This window comes from Brachyistius frenatus, unplaced genomic scaffold (assembly GCF_029030835.1).
Source record: "Brachyistius frenatus isolate BFR_SWC_R1_liver_20210118 unplaced genomic scaffold, ASM2903083v1 Contig_142, whole genome shotgun sequence".
NCBI lineage: Eukaryota > Metazoa > Chordata > Actinopteri > Embiotocidae > Brachyistius > Brachyistius frenatus.
The window spans coordinates 450,592-474,503 of NW_027210741.1; the positions used below are offsets into that span (position 1 = coordinate 450,592).

Below are 23,912 nucleotides of genomic sequence, written 5' to 3' on the forward strand. Positions count from 1 at the left end.
TTAACACATGTAATATATATATATATAGAGATATATGTATATCTCTATATATATATATATATATTACATGTGTTAATACTACTTAAAATGCCAAGAAGAATGTCACTCAGTAACGTGTTACCAGTATATTTGATGAAGAACAGAAAAATAACAAACCTCCCTCTACTGGGAATCAAAATCTGCCATACATGTGAGCAGAAGCTGGTCTGAGATCTCCCCGTTGTTTTGTTCAAAGTTGTCCAGGCTCTCTAAACAGTCCTGGTCATCCTGTTCATCTCCCCACACATCAGGAGTCTCCTTCTCCAGACACCCTGAGCCCTGTGGGGCCTGGTCTGGTACCTGGTCTGGTACCTGGTCTGGTACCTGGTGTGGTTCAATGTTGCCAGCATTGTCCATTAAGTACGCCTGGTCCTCCTCATCCTGCCAGCAAAAAGAGGACATGATCAGTCCGTGCATTTATTGTACAGAAGAACACAAAGTCTTTGATCTTTAAAAAAACAAAAAAACAAGATGCAAGGGCACAGTGAAGGCAGCATTTTTTTTCCTGAGAAATTTAGCTGTCAGTCAGTCACAATGCTAGTTAAAGTAAACCTACCAGTGTCATGATGTAGCTCACACAGATCTCTTGTGGCAGTGGGTAACCTGTAACAGTAAAATATTTATCTCAGACAGACTGCATTTCTGCCATTGTACATGTCTTTAAATAATCTTAAATTAAAGTAAATATAGCAGCTGTTTAGGGTCATAACATACTGGAGGACCTGAAGTTCCTGCAGTCGGGATCATGACACTTCTGGTACCACACTTCCTCTTTAAGATCGACAACAATCCTGTAGAGGAGAATGATACACAGTCGGAAAGACTGACACGGACGCACGTGGACCGCCCTCAGAAACATTAAAACATACATGATGTTGTTGCTTTTATGAAACCTGTCCACGTTTTCACACCAGCGGTATTTGGCAATGTCGTAGACCAGAAGATGTTCTGTGGCGAAGTAGTTCCATCGTCTTATACCTGTTAATTGTATACGAGATCATGAAAGTCAGGCAAAGTGAAAACGTGAAAACACAGGGTGACGATGGTTTGTTTGATGGTTCGAGTACACACACACACACACACACTTTGTAACACACAAAATGCTTAAAGCAACATGCGGTGCATGTTTTGGAGTTATTTTACGTGAGATTTACTTTATTAAGAGAGACATTATCATCTTTAGGACGATTGAACACTTATTATTTCACTCTGCTACAACAATCAACACAGTTCTCTGATTTTAACTTCTGAGCAGCCTTTAAAGACTGAGAAAAAAAAAAGATTCAAGCTGTATCATCGTGTTGGCTAGATATCATCTCAGATAACCAGTAAACAGTGTAATACCTGATAAACTAGCGAGTGACCGTCTCAGCAGAGATGCGTGTCGTACAGAACTCCATAAATGTTTTGCAACAGACATCATTTGCAAAGATGTGACTTACGACAGGTGAGCACTTACTTCCCTGCACTCCATCCTTCCTGACCACCGTTAATACAAACGTGTCCACTTCACGGTGAGGGGACGACTGGTAGCCAGAAAGTGCACCTGTTAGTACGGTTTGGAGAAAAGGTTTCATGAATCAACAGCATTCATGTTGGAAATCATCGAGTTAAAACCAGATAATAATTATTACAAAAGTAACCTGATACACACAAGAGTAATATACCACGTGTATTGAATGCAGAACATTGACAGGAACCTCTCTGTTCAGGGTTACCTGGATTTGAAGCTGATCCCTGTTTGCAATGAGGCGTCAAGGTTTTGGCTTCATTTGTTTCTGGGACGTCCCAGGTGAGAATTGTCTGACCTGTGAAACTGATGACGTAAGAGGACACGACCTGACGTGTTAGCTTGACAAGATCATGCTTTCAGCACACCGAAAACTTGATGTTGTTAAGGTGCCTGACGTACCTCAAATTACACACTAATGATGCCAAGAAGACACTTTCCTCTGCAGAAAATCCCTTCTCGTGTTTGGCCATAAACTCGTTGTCGTCTGCCACAGTGAAGGCAGCATTTTTCCCCACTTTGGATGATTTGTAAAGACGGAAATTTCTGTTCTTAGTGTAGACACCTGTTTGTGTAAAATGGAACTACAGTAAAATTACACACATAAAGGCAAAGATTACAGAAAGACTCTTTTAAATGGGTACTGAATCTACTATAGGAAGGAATTAAAGGATAGGTTTACAGTCTGTTTTAAAACATCAGTCAGGTGCCCAGACAAACACTGGAACACGTTTTTCTTGCTGTTCACAGGGGCATTGAACTAAGGTATTTTCAGAAACTGAACCAAGTGAAAAAATAAATCTCTGTTTACATTAGAAAGGTTTGTAGATAGAGCCGTTCAATGGTCTAAAGATTTCAGCTTCTCTCAGATGAGAAGATGAAAAAAAAAAAAAAGATGAATCTGCATATCAGTCAAACTGATCACTTTTTAAGCAAATAAATTCCACATTAGTCGGTTTTGTTGTTCTGTTATATTCCAAACGATGATTTATAAGAAATACCAAATAGATTGTGTTTGATTTGAGATTGAGACCGTAGAACCATCTTCACGGCCACCATTGAGCCCTGTGAGCCGGGAACACAGTACCCGAGGTTAGGGTTAGGGTTTAGAGAGAATTTTCCAAAAGTTCAATCGTTTTAGTATAAAATTCCCTCTTTGTGTTTCCAGTTGAGCTGCAGTAAAAGGACAGAGACAAAAAGAGAGAATTTTGTACTAAAAACTACAGAACTCCGTAAGATACACAAATGATCTTATGAACTTAATTTTTGTGTCAGATAAATGTTTGAGTATAACTTTTCACAGGAGTAGTGTGTATTTGCCTCCCTTCATTTACACTGAAAGAGCAATAGGAATGGATCTTTTTAAGGAGTGGTTAAAGCGATGTTTGTGTGGGCACCTGAAAAACGTTGGCCTATCCTTTAACCTGTGCAACTGCATGTTTCTAAGGTTAAAAAAAAAAAAAGAAAAAGAAAAGCTTCTGGTTCCTCTTACCAAGATCCACAAAGAGACCGTCTTTTCCATCCCTGTTTTTCACCCGGAGGAAGCTGAGGTCGCTCTTTATCTGCCTACGCCTCTTCCTCTGTGGACTCTCAGATGTCCCGCCTGCCGCTGCTGGCTTCCCCTCAGTAAAAAGCTGTGCTCCTCTATCAGTACATGATTGAGAATAATTACACAAAGTGAGGGTGGCAGGGAAATAGAAAAAAAAAGACCGATTTTCACAGGTATGAAAAACAAACCGTGTTTCGTTGTTTTCTGTCGCAGAATTCGTCCCACTATCCAGGAAACTTCCACTTTTAGCTTTGTTCAGGACGGGCTGAAGAATCGCATGGATGAATTTACCTGAGAAACAAAATCAGCCAGAATAATTAAATATTTCAGATATGAAAACGCACATTTGTTGCTTTTCATGTAAGACTGAACATACCAACATGTACGTTGTCTTTGAAAGCTGCATTTTGCAGACTGAAGATGAGATGTCGACTGAATTTCTCTTTCGTGCTGGAGTCAAGATTGAGGACATTTTTCGAAGAGCATTCGATCCCATAGACGTCCATTAACTTGTCACAGACGTACTGTCAACACACAAAGCACAGACAGGCGAATGTAGATTCTGAATCCTTGGGGTAAGAAAGTCCAAAATAAACAACACAATCTATCAAAAATCTCCATATGTCAGGTTTAGTCTCCGAACCATTACTTTTCACAGTTTATCTTTTTTAACAATATTTACTACTTTACCAATTGTACTCCGCTCATTTAAATCAATTGTGAACTAAACTCAAAAACTCCTTCTTTTCCAATTCCTTTATCAAGGAAAAACAATATGCCTGCATACTTGAAGAAATCTACACCCACTTATTAACAGGGAATTTACACTTGTGGAATGAATTGCATGCGTAAATCTAGCTCAAACAAATTCGGACAGAATCATTGTCTGTCATGGTTAGATTTATGTGAAGCAAGCTGCTCCATTCAAACGCGTTGAACAGAAAGTGGCGCGTTAGATTGCGACTGAGGACACAAAAACATGTCCTACCTGGATGAGCAAAGACACCATAGTTTTCCCATCAGATCCTTCGTTTGAAGCCTTGTGGAACTCCAAGTCAAAGTAAAGCTTACAAACAGCCCCCTCTGGTATCACTTCATAGCAGTGCATCAAGGACTGAGTGTAAGTCCTGGAAAACAAAACAAAAAAACATCAAGAGAGAAAGCACCATCGATGGACATCATAACATTGTTCTAAAACACAGAAGAGGACGCACCTGATTTTGAAATGTACAAGTGAGATTTACCTGTAGTAGTGCCACAGCTCAGTGTAACTGGTAACCAGATAGATCCGTTGACCCGGGTGAGTCTTTTCTTTTTCAAGCGCAAAGATATGTACAGCCTAGAAATCACAGGGTACAAATATTAGCAGCATCCCCCTTTACATACAGGACGTGAACTCTACAGGACGGTGTGGTGAGGTGACGCAGCGTCCCGTCTACCTCTTTGCAGCTCTGAGCAAAGCTGATGGCCATACTCTGACGAGGGAAGAGCTTCCAGATGGAAGAAGGCTGACACGGCCACAGGCGAGGTTTGTAGTGTGGCGTCAGAGGGTTCAGCTCGAACGACTGAGCGAGCTGCTCAACCTTCTTGAGCCGGTCACCCCACTTTCTCATCCTCAAATGCTTATCAGCAAGTCACATGCAACCCTTTACTGGACCGGTGATTTGCTCAAAGACACGTCAGTGGAGAGAGAGAGAGAGAGGATGATCGGACCTAAAACCTGCAGAACACAGAACATGATATAAATGTGGTGATGCACGACAGTTCAACAGCACCTACAGACTATCAGGGACTTTGTGCTCTTGAGACTTCATGCCTCAAGGAGACTTCAGCTTTTTCCACCTCAACCTACTTCCCTGTCGTGATATTCTCGTGGTTGTAAATGCACTTATCGGAAGTCGCTTTGGATAAAAAGCGACAGCTAAGTGAAATGTAACGTAACATTCAACGGACGAGTTCACCCAAAGTACAACTAAAAAGAAACCTCTCAATAAACCGTAGTTAGTTATGTGTCATCCAGACGTATGAGGTCCTGACCTACCAGCTCCTACATTACTCCAGCAGTTCAAAGTTGGCAACCCTGCTTTCATTGAAGTGACAGCATGGGTACTTTTACTCGAGTAAATAACCCGAGTACTTCTTCCATCTGTGAATCACGTCACTGTCAGAGCTCGTTCAACCGTGACGTCGAAATACAACTTACACGTCAGCAAGTTCGACGTCGAGTTTGTTTTAGTTCAGTTGTAAAACAGACCGCCGAGTGACATCAACACTGTGTTCATGTCCAATAGTTTAACCATTCACCTGTCACTCGGTGAAAACTGAGAAAGCACACAAACGTTTCGTCACCGCGTCCTGTTTTCGTTTTCTGGCGCGTCTGGAACCGGAAACGAGGCTATTTCCGGTCACAAACTAAAGCCGCAGCCGACGGTGGCAGACAACAACACTGGTGTTGACATGACTCTCACAGTTTGTATTCCGAACTGACATGGAAATAAATTGAGTAAAACGTAGTTCAATGAGGGGGAAAATGCAGAAGTTTCAGACGCTTACAGAAAGCATAAACCATACCGTATTATCATTTCCGGGTATGTTTTTCAAAATAAAAGCCTTTCACCAGGCAGTAAATACAAAAACAGTAGTTGCAGGTACTTTAAAAGCATAAACAGGTTTTAAAAAAAATATGTATGTATGTATGTATAGGATCTAAGCACGCGTTACTCTAAAGTAATGTAAGAAAGCTATGGCCACTATAAACAGCAGGAATAAATAAAGCCACCAAAACTGTTTCAAATTCAATTTCAAGGTGTAAAATAAACCTTTCGAGAAAAACCTTAGGAATATTATAGAGCAGAGGTCTTCAACAGGGGGTCTGCGACCCCTATGGGTGCCGCGGAGATACTGCAGGGGGTCCGTGACATTTTTGGTTGATTAGACAATTTTTCCTATTTTTTTTTCCCACAAAAATTGAAATGTCTTAAAATACACATTAACATGAATCCAACATATTGTAGCGAATGGCTAAATGGAGGCAGAAGATGTTATCTTTCAGTCAGAAATGCACACATTCAGCAACACAGGAGCTCTCTCAAGCTGGTCACCAGTTCACCCACATCGCGAGACTAGCCTGGCTCTGTCCCTCCAAGCCTCCTGCACTCCTCCAGTTTAATATTAAAAAAAAAAAAGGTTTTATACAATATATGAATCAGATATGAATATATGCTCTATCTCCCAATCAGTTTGGGGGTCCATGACCTGAAAAATGTTGAAGACCCCTGTTATAGAGCACATTATTTCAAAATCACTGTTGCTCAAAGCAACTCAGTAGCAAAAGCAGGAAAAAAACCCGAAAAAAACAGAAGGTCTGGCAGTGGCAAGTTCTTGCTTTCCACATGAAAAAGAAAAGATAGCAGATGAGTTGTTTCACTTCCTTGGCCACTGTTCAGCAGGGAGTAACCCCTCCCCTGCAGTTTCATGTGCATGGACTTGATTTCATGATTTCACCACAGAAGGTAATTCTCCTTGCTTAAGGTATGTCTATTTAAATCTTTTCAACATTTGCTTTTCATTTCACTGTTTTCATCTGTTTTTATCTACATTTATCTGAACTTGGTGGGTTGAAAAGGAAAGGAAACAGATAATAAATAATTTAGGTGTGGCTTGTCTAAACCTAAGTCTAAGCCAGATCGTACCTTTTCTGTATGTCAGAACTTTTTAGGCAAGTTTGGTCCTGCAATGCTTTTCTTTTTTGTTACAGCAGACTGTAGAAGAAGAGTCCATAAAAATGTGGGACACAAGAAAACTGCTTCTTGCAATCATTTTCACAGCTGTAAACTACAAAGTAAGTTTTTTTTATTTTCAAACAAATAAGCATTAAATCTTATGTTAAAAGATTCTGTTTTCCTGAAAATACATTTTAAATTTCATACTCAATTGAAGGTGACTGCAGAAAATGCACAACTACTGGACAGGAACTTTGTGGATGTTGTGGATGACCTGTACACTGGGTGCCGTGAAGAGGCCATGAAGAAGTTCATCGATTCAAACCTGTTAGGTCAAGAGCTAAACAGGAGTAAGGAATTCCAGCATGCATGGAGTGGAAACACCCAGTGTTCAACGCTGATCCCCAATGGAATAAAAGAGCATACTGCTGCACTTTCAGTCTTTAATAATGAGGATTCAGATTTCATCACGACCTTCGGCGAAGCAGTGGAGAGAAAGGGCGTAAATGTAAGCGTCTATGAAGAAGACTTCCATTTCAAGTCTCTTCATTTCCTGCTCATGGATTCCATGAAGCTGTTGAAGCCAAAGGAGTGCAAGACTTTGTTTCTTCTCCAAGAGAAACAAAAGATACCACAACCTGGCTCCACAGTGAGACTTGGACATTTCACCACAGTTAATTCAAACCATGATGCGCTAGAGCAAATGGAAGATTTCCATGGACAAGTCCTCTTAAATATCACTTCCTGCTTCTTTGTCAAACTTGGGGACCACGCCTGCAATAAAGATACAGATTCAGCACTTTTATCTCCAGCGGAATTTTTCACTGTGGAGGAAATAACTGAAAAAATAAATGATGATACTGAATACATAGAGGTCGTTTTGAAACATTCAGAATTGAGAAGCTCACACAACTGTTACATGTTTTCACGGTAAGACTCACATTTTCTTGATAAAATGAAACATTTTACTCTTTTCTCTACTCTACTTCTATTTATTAACCTGGCTTTTATTAATTTGAGGCGATATCTAATTTCTGTATGAAAACTCGATGTGATGTTTCAACTTTCCAGAATTTTAAATACTTTTACCACTATATTGTACTTCAATAACTGTTTGGCATCAAGTGTTCGAAACAAACACAAAGACAGTACATTTGACCTGATTGTGTGTAGATTTTCTGTTATCCAAAATAGTCAATGTTCAATGCCAACATAATAAAATATCAAATTCTTCAGAAGCCCTTAAAACTTGACCCAAATCTTTTATATTTCTCTAAAATCAAAAATATCAAGGACTAAATAATAAATTAATTAGTGTCCAGTTTTAACCTTCAAACTCATTCAAAAGCCTTTAACTTCTATCTTTACTTCCACTTTGTTTTTTAATCACTGATGATGAGTAGTATCTTTCAGGAGAAAAAAACTGAAAACAATTCAGAAATATGTGACGTTAATTTATTCCAACTTGAAACAAGTGATAAAACAACAAATAGAGAAATTTTGACGTGAAAAAAAAAAAAACTCTCCTAACTTTGTCAGAAAACTGCTCAGAGTAGGAGGTGAAAGAGGAAATTTCAGTACCTTCAAAATAATTGAATATTACAGTCATCTCTCTCTTTGTTTCCATCTCTACAGGTCTCCAATGGTTGTCTCGACCCAGTGGCTTGTGTCTGTGCTTGTGGCGTTATCTTTTTTTCTGTAACTGTGGAGCAAAAACAGTCAGCATCTAAGACCTCTCTGAAAGTTCTTAAAAATGCAAAACACTGCTTTGTTTGTTCAGTTGAACTGCAAAAATATAGTTATATAACAGTTTGTACTTCAGCCATATGTTTTGTATGATATAAAATCTTGTTTTCTTTGCAAATCAGAAAAAGATATGCTGTTTTTTTTATTGTAATGTTTTGAAGCATCGTATGTCTATGGAGCAATGACAGGAAACGAGAGCTGGGGAAGGACGTGCGACAACAGTTCCTGGATGGATTCAAACTGAATGTGCTGCAGTTCATGGTTGGCACTTTAACCGGTAGCCCACCTGGGTGCCATTTAAATCAGTATGAGATGATGATATCAGCCTTTAGACATGTGTAATACATGAACAAATGAACTGCTTTAACTGCTCTTGTTTTGCATCATCATTTCACACCTCTATGAATGATTCAGAACTGACTTTTTTTTTGTTTCTGCTCATGACAATAAAAACAATAAAAACTCCAATACATTTTTGTATTGAATTAATTCTGAATGAAAGGGCACAACACAGCAATATTACCAGGAATGGCCTTATGTGGTACAGTTGCACAAAGTTTAGTAGGAGCAGCTAAAAATAAACCTTGTGTGAATGAGGAATTGATTCCTTGAACTAACTGGATTCTGCATTTTAAGTTTATTAAACTTTTCAGTTAAACTGGGAAGTGACTCATTTTCCAGGCAGCTGATTTACATTTTGAAGTTGAACCAGCTGACAGTATAGTAGTCATTTGGGTTTGTCAGCATGTTGTAGTTCTGATGGGGTGTAAATCTCAGAGTAGATCTTGAGTTTTAAGATGCTGCTGACAGTAACAGCAGGCAGCGGTCACTGATATAATACTGTACCTGTGCTGTCTAATTGCTTTTAACTGTTATATCTCCCTATTACCATTCATAATTAATAAACATGCAAAATGTAAAAAAGTACAGTTTGGGAACTATTTAAGGACCCATTGACATGTATGTGATTAAATATGAACAGACTCAGTTTGATGCATCATAAGTTACTTCATGCTGTTCATGCTGCATTTGTGAAATCAAACAACTCCTCCAAATCAAACAGCATAATACATCACTGCATTGCTCTACAGAATCAACACTCATCTTTAATTGAAATAAAATCTAACAAAATAAATAATCACATAACATGAGCTGTATTTTTTCCCCATCATAACACAACAACAAAGTCATTTTAAAGGCTAAATATATTTTGTGTATGTATTTGTGTGCACCAAAATATGATAACAAATACTGTTTATACACACTTATACAGATATAATAATATTGCTGTAACAAAAGAGTACATTTTAAAATGGCACAAGCTTCCTTCAACTAACAAGAAGTACATAAGCAAGCACTTGTGAATTTACATTCTGTTGTAAAGTGTCGGCAACATCAAACAACTTCAATTTAAAATCTCTGTCACTGTAATAGATTTACAGGAATTAATGTTGGTAGAGCAACATTAATACTGTTACTGCGGTAAATCAGATCCAATGAGTAACAATCTCATGACATTAAATAAATAACAAGTCTGTCGTGAGAGCAGAATTAAAAAAAAAAAAAATAGATGTACTGCTATGTTATTCAATACTGTGCTGAATGTAACAATAAACAAATGTGATTACAAAACATCTAAAGCAGCTTAAAGTATACATGCATGGTTTATGATACTGATAAAGTATCTTTATTTTCTGTAGCAAATTCTGAAACCACATAAAAATACAGAGTTCTGTGGCAGCTAAATAACTTGGTGTGCTATTTTACCTAAAAAAGAGAAATGTAACTCAAACATGTATTTGTTGTCGTATCAGAGAATTATCTAAATATCAGAGATGAATGATGGACCACTGTTGTCTGACACCAAATTAAAAAGATACAACAAATTTGAAATAAAAAAAAACATACCAGAAACACATCTAAATGAAAACTGCAAGCAGTGATATGCGGGCCTTGGCACGCTGCACGTCGTGGATCCAGCGGGTCGGGGCCACCGGCTTTCGCACCATCGGTGCTCGGGCCCTAAATATATAGATATACTATAGTGATACAGACATGTATAATACATACCATTAACTACGTAATTTTTTTAAAATTAAGCCAGAGTGTGTCTGGTGGAGACAACTAACTGTCTTTATCATTCTGCTCAGAGTTGAGTTTTGACCTGTTTCCATGAGAGTGTGAATATGATTATTCTGATGGAGGCGTTCGACAGCGACCTGGTGACCCGCGGGCAGGAGAGCGGCATCGAGATCCTGAGTTTGAAGGAGTTTGAGGTAAAAAGAACGAACAGACGAATCGTTTACTGAAGACTGCAATATAAAGAAGGTTCCTCAAATCTGCAACAGCAACAACGTCATGTAGCCTCTTGAGTATTTTTACAATCATAAACAGATGTTTTTGGAAAATTAGCTGCTATTTGAGTCACAAAGTCACATGTTCTTGTTTGTTTATCTTGACCATGCTGACACTTTTTTGTGTGTTTTTTCCAGGCCTTGGGTAAAGCTAACCATCAGACACCAGTGGTGAGTAGGAACAGCACATCTCATCTTACCTGCTGATTGCAAGATAATTGAGGCTTTCCGTTAATATTAAATTACTACAATGAGAATTGATATTTCAACTTGGATAATTCGCTGAATCAGCAGGCGAAATCTTAAAGTAGTTTTTTTTATTTTTATTGGAGAGCTGTGATCTGATTACAGCCTCCCAAACCAGAAGACCTTGCACTCATCTGCTTTACATCTGGAACCAAAATAAACAACACAATCTATCAAAAATGTTTATCTCCATATGTCAGGTTTAGTCTCCGAACCATTACTTTTCACAGTTTATCTTTTTTAACAATATTTACTACTTTACCAATTGTACTCCGCTCATTTAAATCAATTGTGAACTAAACTCAAAAACTCCTTCTTTTCCAATTCCTTTATCAAGGAAAAACAATATGCCTGCATACTTGAAGAAATCTACACCCACTTATTAACAGGGAATTTACACTTGTGGAATGAATTGCATGCGTAAATCTAGCTCAAACAAATTCGGACAGAATCATTGTCTGTCATGTTTAGATTTATGTGAAGCAAGCTGCTCCATTCAAATGTGTTGAACAGAAAGTGGCGCGTTAGATTGCGACTGAGGACACAAAAACATGTCCTACCTGGATGAGCAAAGACACCATAGTTTTCCCATCAGATCCTTCGTTTGAAGCCTTGTGGAACTCCAAGTCAAAGTAAAGCTTACAAACAGCCCCCTCTGGTATCACTTCATAGCAGTGCATCAAGGTAGTTCAATGAGGGGGAAAATGCAGAAGTTTCAGACGCTTACAGAAAGCATAAACCACACCGTATTACCATTTCCGGTTATGTTTTTTTCAAAATAAAAGCCTTTCACCAGGCGGTAAATACAAAAACAGTAGTTGCAGGTACTTTAAAAGCATAAACAGGATTTAAAAAAATATGTATGTATAGGATCTAAGCACTCGTTACTCTAAAGTAATGTAAGAAAGCTATGGTCACTATAAATAGCAGGAATAAATAAAGCCACCAAAACTGTTTCAAATTCAATTTCAAGGTGTAAAATAAACCTTTCGAGAAAAACCTTAGGAATATTATAGAGCAGAGGTCTTCAACAGGGGGTCTGCGACCCCTAGGGGGGCTGCGGAGGTACTGCAGGGGGTCCGTGACATTTTTGGTTGATTAGACAATTTTTCCTATTTTTTTCCCCCCTATTTTTTTCCCACAAATTTAAATGTCTTAAAATACGCATTAACATGAATCCAACATATTGTAGCGAATGGATAAATGGAGGCAGAAGATGTTATCTTTCAGTCAGAAATGCACACATTCAGCAACACAGGAGCTTTCTCAAGCTGGTCACCAGTTCACCCACATCGCGAGACTAGCCTGGATCTGTCCCTCCAAGCCTCCTGCACTCCTCCAGTTTAATATTTAAAAAAAAAAAGGTTTTATACAATATATGAATCAGATATGAATATATGCTCTATCTGCCAATCAGTTTGGGGGTCCATGACCTGAAAAATGTTGAAGACCTCTGTTATAGAGCACATTATTTCAAAATCACTGTTGCTCAAAGCAACTCAGTAGCAAAAGCAGGGGGGAAAAAACAAAAAAAACAGAAGGTGTGGCAGTGGCAAGTCCTTTCCTTCCACAGGAAAGAGAAAAGATAACAGACATTATTTCACTTCCTTGGCCACTGTTCAGCAAGGAGTAACCCCTCCCCTGCAGTTTAACTGATTTCATGATTTCACCACAGAAGGTCAGTCTCCTTGCTTAAGGTATGTCTATTTAAATCTTTTCAACATTTGCTTTTCATTTCACTGTTTTCATCTGTTTTTATCTACATTTATCTTAACTTGGTGGGTTGAAAAGGAAAGGAAACAGATAATAAATAATTTAGGTGTGGCTTGTCTAAACCTAAGTCTAAGCCAGATTGTACATTTTCTGTATGTCAGAACTTTTTAGGCAAGTTTGGTCCTGCAATGCTTTTTTTTTTTTGTTACAGCAGACTGTAGAAGAAGAGTCCATAAAAATGTGGGACACAAGAAAGCTGCTTCTTGCAATCATTTTCACAGCTGTAAACTACAAAGTAAGTTTTTTTTATTTTCAAACAAATAAGCATTAAATCTTATGTTAAAAGATTCTGTTTTCCTGAAAATACATTTTAAATTTCATACTCAATTGAAGGTGACTGCAGAAAATGCACAACTACTGGACAGGAACTTTGTGGATGTTGTGGATGACCTGTACACTGGGTGCCGTGAAGAGGCCATGAAGAAGTTCATCGATTCAAACCTGTTAGGTCAAGAGCTAAACAGGAGTAAGGAATTCCAGCATGCATGGAGTGGAAACACCCAGTGTTCAACGCTGATCCCCAATGGAATAAAAGAGCATACTGCTGCACTTTCAGTCTTTAATAATGAGGATTCAGTTTTCATCACGACCTTCGGCGAAGCAGTGGAGAGAAAGGGCGTAAATGTAAGCGTCTATGAAGAAGACTTCCATTTCAAGTCTCTTCATTTCCTGCTCATGGATTCCATGAAGCTGTTGAAGCCAAAGGAGTGCAAGACTTTGTTTCTTCTCCAAGAGAAACAAAAGATACCACAACCTGGCTCCACAGTGAGACTTGGACATTTCACCACAGTTAATTCAAACTATGATGCGCTAAAGCAAATGGAAGATTTCCATGGACAAGTCCTCTTAAATATCACTTCCTGCTTCTTTGTCAAACTTGGGGACCACGCCTGCAATAAAGATACAGATTCAGCACTTTTATCTCCAGCGGAAATTTTCACTGTGGAGGAAATAACTGAAAAAAAAAAAGATGATACTGAATACATAGAGGTCGTTTTGAAACATTCAGAATTGAGAAGCTCACACAACTGTTACATGTTTTCACGGTAAGACTCACATTTTCTTGATAAAATGAAACATTTTACTCTTTTCTCTACTCTACTTCTATTTATTAACCTGGCTTTTATTAATTTGAGGCGATATCTAATTTCTGTATGAAAACTCGATGTGATGTTTCAACTTTCCAGAATTTTAAATACTTTTACCACTATATTGTACTTCAATAACTGTTTGGCATCAAGTGTTCGAAACAAACACAAAGACAGTACATTTGACCTGATTGTGTGTAGATTTTCTGTTATCCAAAATAGTCAATGTTCAATGCCAACATAATAAAATATCAAATTCTTCAGAAGCCCTTAAAACTTGACCCAAATCTTTTATATTTCTCTAAAATCAAAAATATCAAGGACTAAATAATAAATTAATTAGTGTCCAGTTTTAACCTTCAAACTCATTCAAAAGCCTTTAACTTCTATCTTTACTTCCACTTTGTTTTTTAATCACTGATGATGAGTAGTATCTTTCAGGAGAAAAAAACTGAAAACAATTCAGAAATATGTGACGTTAATTTATTCCAACTTGAAACAAGTGATAAAACAACAAATAGAGAAATTTTGACGTGAAATAAAAAAAAAACTCTCCTAACTTTGTCAGAAAACTGCTCAGAGTAGGAGGTGAAAGAGGAAATTTCAGTACCTTCAAAATAATTGAATATTACAGTCATCTCTCTCTTTGTTTCCATCTCTACAGGTCTCCAATGGTTGTCTCGACCCAGTGGCTTGTGTCTGTGCTTGTGGCGTTATCTTTTTTTCTGTAACTGTGGAGCAAAAACAGTCAGCATCTAAGACCTCTCTGAAAGTTCTTAAAAATGCAAAACACTGCTTTGTTTGTTCAGTTGAACTGCAAAAATATAGTTATATAACAGTTTGTATTTCAGCCATATGTTTTGTATGATATAAAATCTTGTTTTCTTTGCAAATCAGAAAAAGATATGCTGTTTTTTTTATTGTAATGTTTTGAAGCATCGTATGTCTATGGAGCAATAACAGGAAACGAGAGCTGGGGAAGGACGTGCGACAACAGTTCCTGGACGGATTCAAACTGAATGTGCTGCAGTTCATGGTTGGCACTTTAACCGGTAGCCCACCTGGGTGCCATTTAAATCAGTATGAGATGATGATATCAGCCTTTAGACATGTGTAATACATGAACAAATGAACTGCTTTAACTGCTCTTGTTTTGCATCATCATTTCACACCTCTATGAATGATTCAGAACTGACTTTTTGTTTTGTTTCCGCTCATGACAATAAAAACAATAAAAACTCCAATACATTTTTGTATGTATAGCAGCAGGTAGCGGTCACTGATATAATACTGTACCTGTGCTGTCTAATTGCTGTTAACTGTTATATCTTCCTGTTACCATTCATAATAAATAAACATGCAAAATGTAAAAAAGTACAGTTTGGGAACTATTTAAGGACCCATTGACATGTATGTGATTAAATATGAACAGACTCAGTTTGATGCATCATAAGTTACTTCATGCTGTTCATGCTGCATTTGTGAAATCAAACAACTCCTCCAAATCAAACAGCATAATACATCACTGCATTGCTCTACAGAATCAACACTCATCTTTAATTGAAATCAAATCTAACAAAATAAATAATCACATAACATGAGCTGTATTTTTTTCCCCATCATAACACAACAACAAAGTCATTTTAAAGGCTAGATATGTTTTGTGTATATATTTGTGTGCACCAAAATATGATAACAAATACTGTTTATACACAATTATACAGATATAATAATACTGCTGTAACAAAAGAGTACATTTTAAAATGGCACAAGCTTCCTTCAACTAACAAGAAGTACATAAGCAAGCACTTGTGAATTTACATTCTGTTGTAAAGTGTAGGCAACATCAAACAACTTCAATTTAAAATCTCTGTCACTGTAATAGATTTACAGGAATTAATGTTGGTAGAGCAACATTAATACTGTTACTGTAGTAAATCAGATCCAATGAGTAACAATCTCATGACATTAAATAAATAACAAGTCTGTCGTAAGAGCAGAATTTAAAAAAAAAAAAATAGATGTACTGCTATGTTATTCAATACTGTGCTGAATGTAACAATAAACAAATGTGATTACAAAACATCTAAAGCAGCTTAAAGTATACATGCATGGTTTATGATACTGATAAAGTATCTTTATTTTCTGCAGCAAATTCTGAAACCACATAAAAATACAGAGATCTGTGGCAGCTGAATGACTTGGTGTGCTATTTTACCTAAAAAAAGAGAAATGTAACTCAAACATGTATTTGTTGTTGTATCAGAGAATTATCTAAATATCAGAGATGAATGATGGACCACTGTTGTCTGACACCAAATTGAAAAGATACAACAAATTTGAAATAAAAAAACATACCAGAAACACATCTAAATGAAAACTGCAAGCAGTGATATGCGGGCCTTGGCATGCTGCACGTCGTGGATCCAGCGGGTCGGGGCCACCGGCTTTCGCAGCATCGGTGCTCGGGCCCTAAATATATAGATATACTATAGTGATACAGACATGTATAATACATACCATTAACTACGTAATTTTTTTAAAATTAAGCCAGAGTGTGTCTGGTGGAGACAACTAACTGTCTTTATCATTCTGCTCAGAGTTGAGTTTTGACCTGTTTCCATGAGAGTAAGTGCTCTTGTCTTTGCTCAGGATGCTGGTGTCAACTCGAGAGAGGGTGCACATGCTGCTCTGGTGACACGGTCGAAGTCTTGTGTTTTGGAGTTCGAGCTCATCGTAGCTCGACATCCGGACAAAAGGACAGCAGCGGAAAACCTGCTTGAAACCAGCCCGGAACCTGCGGCCAAACCAAATCCTGACCTGTTATTATGCTGCTCTGTGTGGTATTTACAAGTAGAGGAAGACTGATTTATGCTCACCTGCTGTTGAGGCAGCAGTAGATGATGGGATTGTACATGGTGGAGCTCATAGCCAGCCACAGCACAGACAGGTAAACCTGCTGGATGTACTTCCACTTGATCAGACGCTTATTGAGACCCGTCACAATAAAGTAGATATGGTATGGCAGCCAGCAGAGGGCAAAGGTCACCACTACAATGATCATCATCTTTACCACCTGCAGGAGAAAGGAGAGAAATGAAAGCGTCAGCAGCAGGACAGCAACACCTACAGGCAGGATATTTTAACATTTCACAGAAGTAGAGACACAGATGTAAAAAAAAATTAATAATGGCTGAATTTCATTAAGCTGCTTCTATTTCTAGGTGCTGGTTTGGCATGTGAGGCTCACTGTCACACTGTCAGGTCTTTCTGGGAGACTTGAATGGAATAGAGACATCATTAGTGACACTTGTGCTTTTCCTACTGTTCAAGTGCAGCAAAAAGGATATTTTTTGACTGACACCCTTCTTCAGTGGGCATATATTTTGCAACCACAGATGTACTTTACATCTGAGGTGCAACATTGCATCCAGTAAGGGGTGTTATATTTCAAACAATAATCACAGTAAAAATGGATTAAACTGGGGCATAAACTGGGTCTACAGCTGAAAATCATTGAACGTCATTGAGACTGAACTAAAAAGTAAACTTTCAGGATGTAAAACCAAAACAATGTGCACTGAAACAATTATTGTGCTGAGAGCTGACAGGAGTTGGAGAGTTGGGGGATTATTCTATGTTAGAGGTACTTTTCAAAGTCATTTGATCCATTATTATTATAAAAATGTTGATAAGTGCAGCTTTAACTATTCAGCTTTGTCTCACTGCCCGATCAAATTGTTGTGAAATAAAATATTTGTCCCTGCATCTCACCTCACCTGAGAAACATCAAATTATAAAAACACAATGCTCTATGGATGCCATTTCACTGTGGGATATGTGAAACTGTGTCAGCTCTTTAGATGCACCATAAATTTGTTATATATGTGCCATATGAGGTGAGGGAAAGGTCAACGATGACGCACAGACGCAGCAGGTTCCATGTAGGACTGATGAGAGAGCGCCCCAGAACTCATCAGTGTGTTGTAGCACAATGCGGAGCTGCAGGAGGTTAAAAGGAGCAGGCGGCTCTTAGACCATCGACAGACGCTCATCTGCGACACGGAGACAATTATAAATCCCTTTTATCTTCCTCAGCTCAATTTCGACTGAAATTTGAGCCTCTAATGATTATTTTTCTGAAGTCCTTTAAAAGATTGTAGAAAAAAAACCTACACCTGTGTACCCCTGTGTACTCCATGTGTGTGGCTGTGGTACCATAAAATAATCCTTATGTAAATTAATTCTGAAGTAAATGTTTTATATTGAAGTTTACGTTGTTGCTTACTTCACTGAAATTGCAGGAAAATAGAAGTTTAATTTCAATAAAAAGAGATGACTTATTGGGTGAAGGACAAAAAGAAGTTGCTGATCCACAGATTAAGAAATCATTTTCATAATTCGTTTTTTTTTAAATTCCATCCAAAACATCCTTTAACAGTGAGCACGTCCAGATCCTGACCCTTGTGCTGTCTCTGAATAATCCGACATGTTAACCTGCACTATTTGCGATGTTTATCAATTAATTGTATTCTCCACCTTTAATCTCAGAGCTGTCTTCATAGATGCTCGTCATGACAGCTGTGATGACCTTAATCCCCGGTTAACCCAACCCTCGGAGTCTGCTGCAGAGTACACTGTGCAGTCAGGATGATGATGCAAAACTACAGTAAATCAAGTGTCTCTGGATCTTTTCTTGTTCGACAAGTTGTGTTTGCAAAGGTCTAGTGCATTCGTGCATGACAACATAAAGTGTGCTTTTACTGGTGTGTCTGCTCTGTCTCACATTTCCAGATAATAAAGTGTGAATTCCCTTTACAGCACTGATCAACTGTGCTTTGCATGTCCTCACATCACATTTTACTGATTTGAGTTGTAAGTGGTCCACAGTGTTTTATCATACTGCAGGCCTGCTCTCATTGTGTCTTCTATTAACCATATGCTTTATTGCTGTTGTGCCCTGGTGTCCCTGCCCTGGAAGACAACAATGCAATAAAAAACGATTGCACTGAAGGGTTTTTATGTTTGTGTTTTAAATTTAAGTTGGTAGAGCTGCAGGGCTGGTGGTTTTCTCCTGTTTTTAGGGAAAGGGTTAAAATTTTATCAGAAGTCTTCCTTTTTCCTTTATTGTTATTTTCTGCGTATAGGAATAGGAATAGGAAACAGCTTGACAATTTCTTCCTTAGAATGAAAATTTGTACATGGCACATGGGCTTCACACTGTACTGTGTTCAAAGACCCTGTTTCCCATTGGCAAAATACATTTTTCACATGAGATCACATGAGTTTTTGTACATGTAAAATTCATGTGTTTTTATTGTGAAGGATTGTTCCATTTCTGGTTACATATTCATCGGTATGCTTCCCGTTCAAAGAAACACAAACTGTATGAATAGAAAAAGAGTAGCATCAGAGTGTAAAAGCATTAATTAAACGTGGAGATTACCTTCCTTTTAGCCCGCAGCTGTCCATGATAGTTATCAGAAGAGTCTCCGGGGATCTCACTTCCCCACAGCGTCACCCCCACAATGGTGTAAGTGATGCCCATCACCACTAGGGGTATCAAGTAGACCAGAACTGTAACTATGATATGATACCTGCGCAAATAAAGACACACGTCACTGGCATATCTTAAAGGATGTGTCTGAGGCAGTTTAATAAAACAATGAGGAGCAGGATGAAGAGGTGGGTGGACAATGAAAGATGGGGGAAACATAAATAAAAGAAACAATGTAGCTGAGCTTTTCCATGATAAGAATTGTGACATAAGCTAGAAGAGAAGGAGGGTTGTCAGTGTGGTTTTACATGAAGGAGTCGTCGGCCATGCGCGGCCAGGCCACATAGCAAAGCGTCCTGCCGGGGAGAATTCGGGTGGTGGAGAAGTAGCAGAGAGGGAGGGCCAGAACCACAGCCAGACTCCAGATACATACGATGACTCCCATCGTGGCTTTCGCTGACAGACGAGGTTTCAGAGGATGGATGATCGCCATGTACCTGCAGGAATAGGACACAACACAGGCCTGAGCTGTTTCTGCATGTTAGGTGTGATACAATCCTAAAACATAAACAGAAGTGTCTATAAAGTCCTGCACATGATCACAGCTGGACTTTTGCAGAATACCTCACTGCTGTGACTCATTCACAATATTAATAACAATTATAACAATTAAATGTTTTTAAGAAAATGTGGCACTACTTTTTCAAATTAATCACTAAATAGTCATAAGTTCCTGCTAAGGTAGTTATATTAAATTGTTTTATTGAAGTCAAATTCTTGATCAGATTTAAAGTAAACAACAGAAAATAACTACTTTTTTCTAGTTATGCAAAAATTAATTCAGGCCATCACATGTGCAACCAAAGTAACAAATCCTTTGATTTTCACTAAAAGCACAGCAACAATCCTATGAAAATATTTACATTCTTGAATAAGTTAAATAAACTGAACCAAATTCTTAAGGCACAAACAAATTAAATATAGCCTATAAACTACATTGAATTCGTTTAATCTGCATGAATACTGACCCTTGTTGAATAAAGAAAACCAGAAACCAGAACATATTAACACACTATAGGAGGTCTTACCTGTCGATGGCTATCGCGGTCATAGAGTAGATGCTGGCAAACACAGCGGCCACAGGAAAGAAGTTGTGGAACCTGCAGTACACCTCTCCGAAGTACCACTCTCCATGAGCCGCGTAAACGAAGTTGATGAGCGTGTTGAAAGCAGCCATCGAAACATCAGAGAAAGCCAAGTTCAGCAGGAAGTAGTTGGTGACAGTCCTCATCCGTTTGTGCGCCAGAATAATCCAAATCACAATCAAGTTCCCAAAAACTGCCACTGCCAGCACCGTGCTGTAAGCCACCGACCACAGTGCGATGCGCCACGCCGGCTGCACGAACTGGTTGGTCAGATTCCTGGTTGCGTTTGAGGCCATTCTTCAAGTATCCTTGTTCTGTTTCAGTGCACAGCTGGCGGGAAACATGGATCACTGTGGCCACTCTGATGCGCAACAGACACGCAGGAGTGTTAACATGTGACCGGTGAGACAGAGAAGAAAAAAAAAAGGGGGTCCTGCAGCCACTCCCTCCCACTCACTTTATTCTGTTTTTTTTTTTTTTTTTTTGTAAATACGCAAATTCATCCTTTTTGTTGAAGTAGTTTTTGCAAATTCAAAATTACATGAAATGACCAATGGCAGAACATTTGGTCCAAAGCAGGTTACAATAAGTGCATTAAACCTCAACCATGATCCAAATGTGATTAAAAAAAAAAAACGCCGTTTATTCTGGTCATTTTCTTCTCACAAGTCGAGCCCATCAACTCTTAGCAACTCCTTTTAAATATTGAACCACAGAGTTCTAAAAACTATTTCATTTTAAAGGGTTAAAACTGTCTTCTCCTGGATCAGAGCTGTCTGCAGCTTCAGATCAGCCTGTCTGTGATACAGATAATCCTTAATAGCTGTACCATCAAAAGCTAAGCTTGTAGTTCCAGGATTCTATGTAGGTTTTTCTGTATTATGTAAGCATGAGCTCAGTAAAACAGATCAGTGTAAAGGCCATTAAGTGTGGAACATAAGGAAACTATTATAGGCACTCTATCTCTGAATGGTTCTCAAGGTAAAGTTGGGACAAAAATTCCAAATTAACTGACTCCTCTTTATGTCCAACATTCTCCATGTGTATGGAGAGTTTATTTTCTCTCTGTGGGTTGCAAGTTAAGATTGATTGATGACTGGAGATTCAGGCAGATGATTAAAAACAAAATGGTAATGCAGAAAAATATAAAGTTTTATCACAATGCTGAATTTAAATTGATGAAAAATTATTAAGTTTAACAAAATAATAAATAAATTGAGGCTTCAGCATTTTCTCCAGAATATGTGGAGATGTCTCTCAAAATTAAGACCTCCATGCTGTAAACCTTTTTTAGAGCAATTATAATAACCTGTCAGGCTTACAAGCGGAATAAAATAATAAAAAGTAAAGTAAAAAATGTAGGGATGCCCTTTTTTTTCTGAGTGGTGAGCGCAGTGTTTGGAGGACTCTGAACTCAGCTTTTCACAATGACGTATACAAAGTGCATCATTCATCCTCTCAGCTTAGAGACTTTAGTGATTTTACACTTCAAATTACTGTACTTACTAACCTTTATATTTATTTTGATGTGAAGAATTTCCCTCACAAATCAACCACTTGATACAGCATAGACCAAACAATTAGTGTAATAATAATAATAATAATAATAAATCAGATACTTAATGTGTTATAATCCAAAATAAGGCATGAATGTATCTGCCTCACAGAGGAAACACCCAATTAGTGTGTTTTTCTCCTGCTGCAAAGGACTGCCAATTATCTTCAAGAGCATCTGATGAGCTTGTTTTTACATTATGCAATGTGTTGCTTCATTTCCATATTCATATTTTCAGTTCTGGCTTTTACAATTTGTCATCCCCTTCACTAAAAACATGTGTTCTTGTTAAGCAGCAGAACTCTGTTGGATTTTGTCAGGGAGGCTCCATTTGTTGGTTTAAATGGATGATGATGAGGTTGTTTGTCACTTTTTTTGTATTCTGATAGCAGAAATAGAGCACATTTTCTTAGGGCTGTCATTATGCTTATTTATTGTCCTCATGGACGCTCTCAACTGGGAAATGTGAAATTTTCCCATGAACACATGATTATTTAGAGGTTTCACAGCAAATAGGGTGAATTAATGTGAACTTACAACTTTCCATTTTTGATTCTTTTTTTAAAAGTTTTTTTTTCATTCCAGTTTAACAATTTTTGTTAGTTCAATAACATGAAATCCAAATAAAAATCCACTTTAAATCCAGCTTCGAATGCAACAAAACAGGAAAACATCAATACTTTCACAAAGGCACTGTTAACACTGAAGCTGTGCACAGCACAAAACCACCAAAAGAAGGTCAGGAAGTCTGTTTCCTCTCAGCAGGACCTCATTACACAGAGCTACCTCGTTTGGGCCACTCCCTGGTTTAAATGTCACTTTTCAAACCTCCTCTTAACACACCCATCCTCCATACTAAAAAGGTCACGATCTATTAAGTGACTAATGACAATATCATTAACTGCATTCAGATTTGTTTCCTTTTATTGTATATGAATAATTCAGGAATCATTTAATCACAAAGGGTAAACAGCAGGGGAGATGATCTGCTTATGAAGTTTGATTTTGATGGAAGCAAATAACACTCAAACTAACGGACAAGAAGAGTTTGACCAAGTTAAATTAATAAAATCCTTTGGAGAAAAGTAAACTTGTAAAGATGTTTTGCATCCTCTTACATCCTGAACAAGATCATAGCTATACATAAAGGACATTCAATCTGTCTGTCCTGTCTCTGTCTTTTGTAACAATTTGAAATTGGATGGCATACAAACACATTTCCATTGCCTGCTGGTTTCGTGGAATCATCATTGGTAACACTGACACTTCATGACTATTTAACTGGTTAGATTATTTCCATGATTTGTCCCGTGGCTTTGAACATTACATTTGTTCAGCAGGAGTGTAATTGTGTCTAAACCACAGGCTTTATCTTTTTCTTGTCAGCACACAAGCAGCAAAAGTGACACAGTTGTTCAGTTTCATTGTTAGATGAAAAGCAAAGACTTCACCACCTTCAACCAATAGCCTATGTCTCGTGTCTTGTAACGTGGACATATTGACATGCTATTTGATCTATCTCGGTTCTGTCTGTTAACCTGATACTAGAGTTAATGTTCACATTATTTTTAGTATGAATGCTATAACTGCATTGAAATCAATGGACCAAATTGATTTGAAATAAATTGGTGAGTGTCATGAGGTGGTGTTTACCAGGACCCAAATGCAAGCTCACAGACTTGGGTATC

General features: G+C 38.0%; 4 protein-coding genes and 1 long non-coding RNA gene across 7 annotated transcripts; 3 read left to right on the forward strand and 2 right to left on the reverse strand.

Moving 5' to 3' along the window:
• Window positions 1–90: 90 nt before the first annotated feature.
• On the reverse strand, window positions 91–5,436 carry primpol (primase and polymerase (DNA-directed)). Its single transcript, XM_069715352.1, has 14 exons — window positions 5,302–5,436; window positions 4,538–4,818; window positions 4,343–4,437; window positions 4,087–4,225; window positions 3,475–3,622; window positions 3,287–3,389; window positions 3,042–3,193; window positions 1,952–2,114; window positions 1,758–1,855; window positions 1,499–1,585; window positions 909–1,017; window positions 754–830; window positions 596–642; window positions 91–420 (listed from the first exon to the last, which is right to left on the reverse strand). The coding sequence occupies exons 2-14, from the start codon at window positions 4,709–4,711 to the stop codon at window positions 163–165; spliced, it is 1,650 nt and encodes a 549-aa protein (XP_069571453.1). The 5' UTR covers window positions 4,712–4,818; window positions 5,302–5,436; the 3' UTR covers window positions 91–162.
• Window positions 5,437–6,567: 1,131 nt separating this feature from the next.
• Window positions 6,568–8,938, forward strand: LOC138630804 (ecto-ADP-ribosyltransferase 5-like). 2 transcript variants are annotated; one of them, XM_069715375.1, is made up of 4 exons: window positions 6,568–6,629; window positions 6,856–6,939; window positions 7,038–7,750; window positions 8,456–8,938. In XM_069715375.1, exons 2-4 carry the CDS (start codon window positions 6,883–6,885, stop codon window positions 8,520–8,522), a joined length of 837 nt encoding a protein of 278 aa, XP_069571476.1. In that variant the 5' UTR covers window positions 6,568–6,629; window positions 6,856–6,882; the 3' UTR covers window positions 8,523–8,938. The 2 variants fall into 2 exon arrangements, with proteins under 2 accessions (XP_069571476.1, XP_069571477.1); XM_069715376.1 differs by having other exon boundaries at window positions 6,604–6,629; window positions 6,859–6,939.
• A 1,813-nt stretch (window positions 8,939–10,751) lies between these two features.
• LOC138630844 (uncharacterized) lies at window positions 10,752–11,328 on the forward strand. The gene is made up of 3 exons (XR_011311669.1): window positions 10,752–10,842; window positions 11,059–11,091; window positions 11,272–11,328. It is a non-coding gene; the product is annotated as an uncharacterized lncRNA (long non-coding RNA).
• A 1,485-nt stretch (window positions 11,329–12,813) lies between these two features.
• Window positions 12,814–15,174, forward strand: LOC138630837 (ecto-ADP-ribosyltransferase 5-like). 2 transcript variants are annotated; one of them, XM_069715416.1, is made up of 4 exons: window positions 12,814–12,863; window positions 13,091–13,174; window positions 13,273–13,985; window positions 14,692–15,174. In XM_069715416.1, exons 2-4 carry the CDS (start codon window positions 13,118–13,120, stop codon window positions 14,756–14,758), a joined length of 837 nt encoding a protein of 278 aa, XP_069571517.1. In that variant the 5' UTR covers window positions 12,814–12,863; window positions 13,091–13,117; the 3' UTR covers window positions 14,759–15,174. The 2 variants fall into 2 exon arrangements, with proteins under 2 accessions (XP_069571517.1, XP_069571518.1); XM_069715417.1 differs by having other exon boundaries at window positions 12,837–12,863; window positions 13,094–13,174.
• Window positions 15,175–16,029: 855 nt separating this feature from the next.
• On the reverse strand, window positions 16,030–20,983 carry tacr3l (tachykinin receptor 3-like). The gene is made up of 5 exons (XM_069715414.1): window positions 20,613–20,983; window positions 19,833–20,021; window positions 19,474–19,624; window positions 16,907–17,103; window positions 16,030–16,824 (listed from the first exon to the last, which is right to left on the reverse strand). Exons 1-5 carry the CDS (start codon window positions 20,963–20,965, stop codon window positions 16,602–16,604), a joined length of 1,113 nt encoding a protein of 370 aa, XP_069571515.1. The 5' UTR covers window positions 20,966–20,983; the 3' UTR covers window positions 16,030–16,601.
• Between the last annotated feature and the right edge of the window lie 2,929 nt (window positions 20,984–23,912).